The sequence below is a fragment of the Colobus angolensis genome, unplaced genomic scaffold, assembly GCF_000951035.1.
Source record: "Colobus angolensis palliatus isolate OR3802 unplaced genomic scaffold, Cang.pa_1.0 Scaffold76, whole genome shotgun sequence".
NCBI classification, from domain to species: Eukaryota; Metazoa; Chordata; class Mammalia; order Primates; family Cercopithecidae; genus Colobus; species Colobus angolensis.
Genome location: NW_012121376.1, coordinates 2619970 through 2630036, shown reverse-complemented (window position 1 = coordinate 2630036; position 10067 = coordinate 2619970). Strand labels below are relative to the sequence as shown.

The window sequence follows — 10067 nt, the reverse complement described above, 5'->3', positions numbered from 1 at the left end:
CGGAGCTTGCAGTGAGCTGAGATCCAGCCACTGCACTCCAGCCTGGGCGACAGAGCAAGACTCCGTCTCAAAAAAAAAAAAAGAAAGAAACTGAGCCCAGACTTTTTGTTTACTTAATCAAGCATAAATGCAAAGGGCTGGGGGTGGCCGAGCTGATGGTACAGGCGCGTGGCTCGATAGCTCCATCACAGTGGATGTTTCTTTGAGGGAAGGAGGGAGAGGAGCAACGGTGGCGAGTGTGGAGGCCCAGCCTGCAGAGCTTCCATCTGGGGGAAGCCCTGTCCCTTGCTGCCTGTCCCTGGTGCTTTGGTGCCCTCTGCTGTGGGGTGGTGAGGTCAGGCTATGCAGGCAGTCACGACAGAACTGAATGAAGCCCGTGTGCTTTCGTGTAGCCAAAGCCCTTTTCTTATATCGTTTATAAAATCAGAGCTATGTTCCCATGGGTGGCAAAAGCCCAGCACCGTGCAGTTGCAAACACGGGGCAGGAAAGGCTCCGGCGGCCCTTGTTACTCCGTGCTGGGAGGCATGGCCAGAGCTCTGTCAGCTCAAGCGTCACGTAAACCTAGAGGTGGGTGCCATTATCACCTCATCTCTAGAACTTTCTCATCTTCCCAAACCGAAACTCTGTCCCACTAAGTGCTCACTGGTCATCCTCCCTCCCAGCCCCTGGCACCCTCCCTTCTACTTTCTATGTCTGTGAATCTGATGACTCCAGGGACCCCATGAGAGTGGAATCCCACAGGATTTGTCCCTTCGAGCCTGGCTTATTCCACTCTGCATGACGGCCTCAAGGCTCATCCAGGAAGCAGCAGGTGCCGGCTTTCCTTCCTTTTTAGGGCTGAGGTCCCCCCACTGTATGGGGGGACCACGTCACTTTATCCGTGATGCCTTCACTTTTCAGCTCTTGTTCCCATCTGTGTCTGTAAGCTGGAGCATCCCTTGATGGAGGAGGGATGTCGGAGAGTGGGTGAGCCTCTCCTTTTTCCGGGGTGATCCTCCACTTTGTGGGGGCAGCCCACCATCCTGGACTTTCAGCTGAGGGGTGGCCCAATTTAACAAGCACTCTGGGAGGTCGAGGAGGGCAGATCACGAGGTCCAGAGATCGAGACCATCCTGGCCAACATGGTGAAACCCTGTCTCTACTAAAAACACACAAAAAAATTAGCTGGATCTGGTAGTCCCAGCTACTCAGGAGGCTGAGGCAGGAGAATCGCTTGAACCCGGGAGGCAAAGGTTGCAGTGAGCTGAGACTGCACTGCTGCACTCCAGCCTGGAGACAGAGCAAGACTCCATCTCAAAAAAACAACAACAAAAAATAGGCCGTCCAGTTACATGTGCATGTGAGGTAGTCAACAAATACTTTTTATTTTTATTTATTTATTTGTTTAGAGACTGAGTCTTGCTCTGTCGCCCAGGCTGGAGTGCAGTGGCATGATCTCGGCTCACTGCAACCTCCACCTCACAGGTTCAAGTGATCTTCCTGCCTCAGCCTCCTGAGTACCTGGGATTATAGGCACCCATCACCATGGCTAGCTAGCTTTGTATTTTTAGTGGAGACAGGATTTCACTATGTTGGCCAGCCTGATCTCTAACTCCTGACCTCAGGTGATCTGCTTGTCTCGGCCTCCCAAAGTGCTGGGATTATAAGCATGAGCCACCCCACCCAGCCCACAAACGCTTTTTAAATATAAGTATGTCCCATGCAGTGTGTCCCCTAAAGAACAACATGTTGTTCATCTGAAACTCAGATGTTACCAGGCGTCCTGTGTTTTATCTGACAACCCTGTCCGCAGCCCTCACATGGAAGGGGCAGTCGCTAAGGGTGCGGTCTTGGGGTGAAGGTCCCTGCGATGCAGCTTGTGCCCAGCTTGGACTGGCCATGGGAAAGCCACTGTCTGGGCGGGTCTGGCCTTGGTAAAGGGCCACCCCCTGAGACCTACTGAGCCTGGTTCCAGTTTCCCCCTCACAAACCCCAGCCTGGAAGGGCGTTTGGGTATGGAGCAAGCCACAGGGTTTCCCCCCACTGTGGTTCGCATTGGGGTGCCGGGTGGTTCTGAGTCAGCTGCCCCTTCTGCCTTCTCCCTGTGCCCACCACAACTGCCCCCAGTGCTGGAACCTCTGAGGCTGACACTCTGGAAAGGTGTGCAGCGGTGCCATGGGGTCCCTGGGGTCAGGTCCACATACATCCCTGCTTGCAGGGCTCTCGGCCTCCTGCAGGAGAAGGTGCCACGGCGTAGCGGGTGGGAGGGCAGGAGCCCCATCACTGGAGTCGGAGGTCGCTTCCGATGTTGATGGCAGTGGGCTTGCCTCCAGGTTAGCTGCCTCCCCAAGTGGCTTTGGGGGTACAGAATGACCGACCAGGACCAGTGTGGGAATGCAAACGCCTGAAAGTGGGACGAGGCTGAAGCTGACCTCCCGCTGAGACCACCTCACTCAGCCCGGTCCCCTGCTGCCATGTCCTACCTCCTGGCACCCGCCTTCTCCTGCCCCAAATAAGTCACATTCACAGGATCCCCAACTCAGGCTCTGCTCCTGGAGAAGCTGCCCTCAGAGGCCGCATTGCTGATCACTTTTTCAACGAAGAAGCTGCATTGTGTGGCAGGTGCCACCATCTCTTGGAGTGAGGCAGCCTCAGGGGCTCTGTCTGGGGCTGTAGCCTGATTGGTGATCCTTGCACGCCCCTCCTCTGCCTGGCTGGGCCATGTGCCATGTGGGGCATGAGGGGCCTGCAACACAAGTCCCTCTGGGGCTCGTGATGTGGTTGAGCTGGAAGATACGTTCTGGAACATCTAGGACCCCAGCCGCTGTCCTGAGTCAGGATGCCATGGGTGCCAGGCATGGGGGCTGTGGGCCTGGGGACTGGGGTGTTGGAGGTGCTGTGGAGGAGGGGTGGGGCTGGCTTGGAGCCCATGGGATTAGATTGGAGGGTGGGAGTCTGAGAGAGGAGAGTATGTGAACAGAGCCTTGGACAGAAAAGCCTGGGAGGATCAGGACCCTTTGGGGGGTGGTGAGTGAAGATGGCAGGGTGTGGGGATACCCTGGGGACGGACAGGTCACTTGGGGCTACAGGACTTTGAATTCCACACTTAGTTTGAACCCCGCCCTCTGGTGAGGGGCGCGTGCGTGGAGGGGGCCTGGGTAGGGAAGGTGGGGGGCAGCGGGGAGTGGACGGCTGCTTCCCTCCAAGAGATGGTGGTACCTGCCACCTGCTACAGCCTCTCTGTTTAAAAAGTGACTGGCAGGGCCGGGCACGGTGGCTCACGCCTGTAATCCCAGACTTTGGGAGGCTGAGGCGGGTGGATCTCGAGGTCAGGAGATTGAGACCATCCTGGCTAACATGGTGAAACCCTGTCTCTACTGAAAATACAAAAAATTAGCCAGGTGAGGTGGCGGCCGCCTGTTAGTCCCAGCTACTCGGGAGGCTGAGGCAGGAGAATGGTGTGAACCCGGGAGGCAGAGCTTGCAGTGAGCTGAGATCGCACCACTGCACTCCAGCCTAGGCGACAGAGCAAGACTCTTGTCTCCAAAAAAAAAAAAAAAAAAAAAGTGACTGGCAGAAAGGGACCCGCTGCTGCCAGCTCCTGTCCATTTTGTCCTCTTAAAAGAGAGGTCAGGGGTGGCCAGGTTGTCATTTTTTAGGAGACATGAGAGAGCTGAAGTTTTATGTAAAATCTCTTGGTTCTGAGATGTTGGCAGGTAATTCCAATGTTTTATGAAAACAGCAGGGGATGAATAAAACCTACGTATCAGTAAGTCTCGGCCTCCAGCCTCTGGTCTGCAGGCTGTGCCACTGTGAGCTGGAAGAGTGATGGACGGACCCTCTGTTCTCCCCACAAAGGCCCTTTCCAGGGTGGCACGTCTGCTCCGTTAGTGCCCGGCTGCAATGAGAAGCGTGAATGACAAATGAGGCTTGAGGTTTGCCGCATTGGGCACCATGCTGAGGCCCAGTCGTCCTCACGGTGACCTGTGGCATGAGGAGTCTTGGTTCCACTCTATAGACGAGGACACTGAGGGCCAGCGGGGCCCAGAAACTTGCCTGAAGTCACAGCTCACAGAGCAAGACATGGGCACAGGTCTGCCGACCGGGTTTCCTTTTTATTTTACTGTGGTAAGAGAAATACAAAATGTACCGTGTTAGCCACTTTTAAGTATACAATTCAGTGGCATTAATTACATTCATGGTGTTAGGTAGCTGTCATCGCTATTTACCTCCAAGACTTTCTCCTCATCCCACTGCAAAACTCTGTCCCTATTCAACACTGACCCCACACGCCCCGCCCCAGCCCCTGCACCCTCCATGCTACTTTTTGCACCTCTGAGCGTGACTACTCGAAGGACCCCGTGTACATGGAATCATCCAGTGTGTGGCCTTTTGTGCCCAGCTCAGTTCACTCCGTGTAATGTCTTTGGCATTCATCCACGTTGCAGCCTGTGTGAGAATGTTCTACCTTTTCAAGGCTGAATGATGTTCCATTGTATGGATGGACCATATGGCGTCTGTCCATTTACCGGGTGATGGACTTGTGGGTTGCCTTTACCTTTCCAGTCATAGGAACAGTGCTGCTGAGAGCCCAGGTGCACAGGCAGGTGCTCCAGTCCCCACCCTCCCTTCTTTTGGGGATATCGCGTCTGCTGACTTCATGTCTGAAGGTCTTGGGCCACTGCCTCTTCCCTGTGCCCTTGAATCTCTTCTGTGGTGTGTCCAGTGTGTGGTCTTCTGTACGCTTCTTGGATACCTCTAGCAATGGGGAGCTCACTGCCTCCCAGAGCAGCCCACCTCAGCGCTTAGTGTGTAACCCACACCTGTGTCCCTGTAGCTGCCTCTCATTGGCTTCCTGACCCAGGACGCGTTTCCTTGTCCCCATGGCAGGGGGCTCCGTGTTCACTCTGGGTTCTGTGGTCCTCACTCTGCACCACAGACTCTGATGCCTCCCTTCTCTCTCCCCGGTTTCCAAGAGAACAAGATCGAGCCATGAGAAGCAGGGTGGAGGTGTGTTCAGAAACAGCCACTGGTGATAGAAGTTGTAAGGCACCGTGGTCTGTCTGCCTCCACACAAACCTCACCAGGTTTCATCAAGATAGAAAGCACACTAGGAATGGTGTGGCTCATGCCTGTAATCCCAGCACTTTGGGAGGCTGAGGCAGGAGGATCACTTGAGCCCAAGAGTTAGAAACCAGCCTGGGCAACATGATGAGACCCCATCTCTACAAATAATTTAAAAATTAGCAGAGCATGGAGATGCGTGCCTGTAGTCTGGCTGCTCAAGAGTCTGAGGCAGGAGGATCGCCTGAGCCCAGGGGTTCCTGGCTGTAGTGAGCTGTAATGGCCTGACTGCACTCCAGCCTGGGCAACAACAGTGAGAACCTGTCTCAAAAAAAGCAAAACAACAGGAAGCTCAGACAGGACTGTGGCCGCTTCCACCCTGTCCGTGGCCAGGCTGTGCCCTCTTCTCTGTCGCTAGGCACTCACGCCTGCTCCTTTTCTCCCCAGGGACCTACCAGGGCCAGTGGGTCGGTGGCATGCGCCAGGGCTATGGCGTGCGGCAGAGCGTCCCGTACGGCATGGCTGCGGTCATCCGCTCGCCCCTGAGGACGTCCATCAACTCCCTGCGCAGCGAGCACACCAACGGCACTGCGCTGCATCCTGACGCCTCTCTGGCGGTGGCCGGCAGCCCGGCCGTGTCCCGCGGGGGCTTCGTGCTCGTGGCCCACAGTGACTCCGAGATCCTCAAGAGCAAGAAGAAGGGGCTGTTCCGGCGCTCGCTGCTGAGCGGGCTGAAGCTGCGCAAGTCGGAGTCCAAGAGCAGCCTGGCCAGCCAGCGCAGCAAGCAGAGCTCCTTCCGCAGCGAGGCGGGCATGAGCACCGTCAGCTCCACGGCCAGCGACATCCACTCCACCATCAGCCTGGGCGAGGCCGAGGCCGAGCTGGCGGTCATCGAGGACGACATCGACGCCACCACCACCGAGACCTACGTGGGCGAGTGGAAGAACGACAAACGCTCCGGCTTCGGCGTGAGCCAGCGCTCGGACGGGCTCAAGTACGAGGGCGAGTGGGCCAGCAACCGGCGCCACGGCTACGGCTGCATGACCTTCCCGGACGGCACCAAGGAGGAGGGCAAGTACAAGCAGAACATCCTCGTCAGCGGCAAGCGCAAGAACCTCATCCCCCTGCGGGCCAGCAAGATCCGCGAGAAGGTGGACCGCGCCGTCGAGGCCGCTGAGCGGGCTGCCACCATCGCCAAGCAGAAGGCTGAGATCGCGGCTTCCAGGTAGGAGGGTGAGGGGGCGGGGGCCCTTCTTGGTGCCCAGAAGGTGTTTGTGAGCCCGGTCTGTTCCGTCCTGCTGTTGCTCCCGGCCTTGGGCTGGGCCCAGTTTGAGGCCTACGCTCGTGTTTCTCCAACTATGCCCCATGGAACCCTAGGGTTCCCTGGAGGTTCTCAGAGGTGACTGTGGGCGGGATTGGTGCAGAGGAATGATTGATTTGTGAGGGTGCAGAGACCTACAGCCTCCTTAAACCGAGCAGCGTCTCTTTGTTCTTTATGGTGATGTTTAGTGTAAAATATTGGTGGATAAAGAAGGTGGTCTGTTCTGTTGGTACGATGCATTGGAGCGTTGCTGTGCTGGCTAGGAGGGGAGACACCACCAGGTAAGGGTGGCAGGCTAGGAGCTGCCTCAGCTACGCAGACCTGTGGTCTGGATTCTTCCTGGACCCTGGGAGATGGCAGCAGTTGGGAGGCCAATTGCGGGTGCCTGGCAAGGGGCTCATGCAGGCCTGGTGCTTTGGGGCAGCCGCTGTTCTAAATCACTGCATGACTTACTGAATTGGGGGTCCAGTGGGGCCTCCAGGCCCTAAGGAATGGGTTCAGAGGTGACTGTGGGTGGGGTCCACATGACTTGTGGGTACCTTTAGGAGTGGGTGCAAGGTGGGGCCTTCAGGGCTGGAGGAAGGCACCCAGGGTCTGGCTCCTGTGGGTGAGTGTGTGAGCCAGGGGCTGGTCCTAGGAAGGCTGTGGCTGGCAGGAGCCGCTTGCTGCATGTTGGAGGAAGTTCTCCTGTGGAAAGCCACGGGTCCCACAGGTAGACATTTGGGTTCTAAAGTAACTGAGGTTACGAAACGGCTTTGTCAAGACTTGGGAAGGTGTTTCAGAAAACCCAGAGCCTTTGCTGTCCACCAGCGTTTGCTTTCCTGGGCCAGAGGAGGGCCCTTGGGGTAGCCCGGAGAGGCTTGGGGCAGGGATCTGGAAGCTGCATGGGAAACTATGGGCTGCCCAGGCAGGAGGCTTCCTGGGGGACGTTTCCCTGCATCTTTCTGGATGGTTCTGTGTTCTCAGCTGGGGCACACGTGGTGTTCCTCCAAGAAAGCTCCCAGCTTGGGTGCGTCTCAGCCCTTCCTGACCTGTCGCTAATTAAAGTTCAGCCCATTTGGTTCTGATTTTCAGTGACCCTTGATCTACAGTGAAAAACAAAAATGGTGGCTGTGGTTTGTTGGCAGAATATGTCACTCGTGACTTCTATTGTTTTAGAGGGAAACAAGATTGATTCTTAGAATCTGAAAGAAACATGAATTACCACCTGACACTGAGGTCCAAAATTGCTCCGTTTGCCCCTCCCTGCTCCCCCAGAAATGTTCAGGCAGGGAGATAAACAGGAGCCCACGTGTGACTACTCACCTGGGATTTTAAGAACAAATTAGAATCGGTAGTTATTTTTTCCATCATAAATGTAATACTTGTTCCACAGGAAAAGAAATAATACTGAGGAGGGGGAAAGCAGCATTAGCTCTGGTCTGATGAATCGGCCGAGTGCTCTCTGTGGCATTTTGGTGAATTTCTTTCCTCTGTGGTTTGTTTTTCGACCCTTTCTATTTTGTGTAGTTGCTTTTTTGACCGTAGTGGACAAGAAGCAGTTTTGGGGGCTGGGGGACAGCGGCATCACGGAATTGAGGAAGCTCGTGGCAGCTCTCGTGTGACCTGCTGATTGGTTCATGAGTTCATCAGTTCATTAGTTCTCAGCAGCTCGGGGACTTAGCAGACAGTGCTCTGCAGGACTGAGCTTATTTCATAGCTCTGGCACTGGGCGGATGTCTATAGGACTGGGGGGATGTGGGACCTGGGACAGTTTTCAGACGAATTCCCCTAGACATTGAGAGAAGCAGGTTCCTGTTATGGAGCCAAGGTGGCCTGGACAGGGCTGGGGCAGCGCAGGTGCAGAGCTGCCCCACAGCGAGTTGTCAGCCTCTCTGGACCTTGGCTTCTAATCTCTGAAGGCCTGTGAAGCTTAGGTGGTAGCAGCTCCCTTCCTGGGGCATCCCGCCTCTTCCTGGAGTTTCGGGGTCCCAGGGGCTCTGTGGGAGCATTGTTGGGGGAGATGCCTACGTACAAGTGGGCACCATGCTGGCGCGAAGCCCAGGGGCTGGGTCGGGAGGGCGAGACCTGAGACCCATGTAAAGGAGCCGGGGCCAGGGTGGAGTGGGTGCGGCTCCTACTGGGTCCCTAGCCTTTGGGGCACTGGCCAGCCAGCCTTGGCAGACGGGTGGAGGGAGTGAGAGGGAGGGGTTTGCAGGCCTGTGCAGCTGTGAAACTGACAGAACCCACCCCCCACCCACCCCCGACAGCCTTCAAGACCCAGCAGCCCGTGCTCCCTGGCAGGTTGGGGCCTGCCTTCTGCACTGGTGGAGTCCGAGCCGACTCCGTCCCTTTGCCCGAGCAGGCGCCAAGAGGAGGGAGGTGGTTCCTGCTTCTGCCTGCGCACAACTGGGGTCTTGGAGTGTAGTTCCTTTGTGAGAAAGGGACTGGCTCACCCGCCGTGTCCTCCTGTCCACGAACATGGCTCTGCACACCACTCACAGCCTCCACACCACTGTGCACAGCCTGCACATCCACGCGCACCCACGGAGCCAGAGCGTACGGCTGCACAGGTGCGCCCAGGTGGGAGTGTGTGGCCTGGGTGGTCTCCAGGTCACTGGCACTTAAAGTGTGCAAGAGAGGAGGTGTCACGCCTCAAATGGGCACTAGGAACTGGTTTCTCACCCTTGCCTCTGAGACCTGCAGAGCACATCCAGCCTGGGCTGTTGTGGCCACACATCCCAGAGCGGTCGCCTCCCCTCTCTGGGCTGGGTTCCCGACTGAAGGGGGGGCGGGGCTCCCTTCTCTGTGTAGTTGCCTCGGCGTGGGGCCGGGCCTGTGGTTGCACCGTCTCCATTGGTGTCATCCTCCCCCAGCCCTGCTGTGAGAAGCATGGGAAGCACATGTGTTTGTGAGCTCACTGGTGTGACCCTCGGAGGTGGGAGGCTACACAGTATTTTTGGTCATCAGAGGATGGGGGATGAGCCTCCATTCTGGGCTGCAGGGCCTGGAGTTGTGCTTTCTCAATGGACTTAGAATTTGGAAAAAAAGAAGGGAACAGAGTCCGCCGCCCTGGAGAGTAAAGCTGATGAATGACTGGCTCAGGCGCCCACAGCCTGGGGCCAACCCTCCACTGGAGCGTGAGAGCGGCCGTACCACGTGGGCCGAGGAGTGACTGGCCCCGGGCGGGCTCCTGCCACTGTCACAATCGAGAGATGCGAGGGAGCTGTAGGGCAGCTGGCGCTGTCCTCGCCCGCCCCGGCCGGCAGAGCTTGTCAGGCCGTGCAAAGTGAGAAACGGTTTGCTGTGTCCTCCACAGAGTGCCAGGCCCTTCCCCTGAGAGCAGCTCTGCAGGGAAGGCCGAGGAGGATGGAATGTGGGTTTTCCTGGAAAACGGGGCGGGAGGTGTGGAACTCGGAATCTGAGAGGTGGTGCCGTTGTTTCCACTTGGCAGAGGGGGAGACTGAGGTCCTGTGCTGCTAAGGGGACTGGCCCCGGTCCTTGGCTGGGAGGGTAGGATCCAGGACTCCTCCTTAGGCCGGGTCTCAACCCCAGGCCATGAAGTCACCGTGGGTTCTAAGGCACACGATGCCCTCTCCGGCCATGTGACATCATTGTCTGGAATGCGCCGGGGATTCAGAGCCTTCCACACTCTCCAGGTGCCTGGAGGGCTTGTAAAAATAGTGGTCAGGCCCCGGACTTTATCTCATCTTATCTAGGTGG

The 10067-nt window shown here is 56.9% G+C and overlaps 1 protein-coding gene across 1 annotated transcript in view; it reads left to right on the top strand.

The window, feature by feature from the left end:
• Nucleotides 1–10067, top strand: part of JPH3 (junctophilin 3) — a 107092-nt gene that overhangs the window by 36569 nt on the left and 60456 nt on the right. The window contains exon 2 of the mRNA XM_011928023.1: nucleotides 5492–6269. Within this exon, the coding sequence (XP_011783413.1) occupies nucleotides 5492–6269 (778 nt within the window). The remainder of the gene's footprint in view (nucleotides 1–5491; nucleotides 6270–10067) is intronic.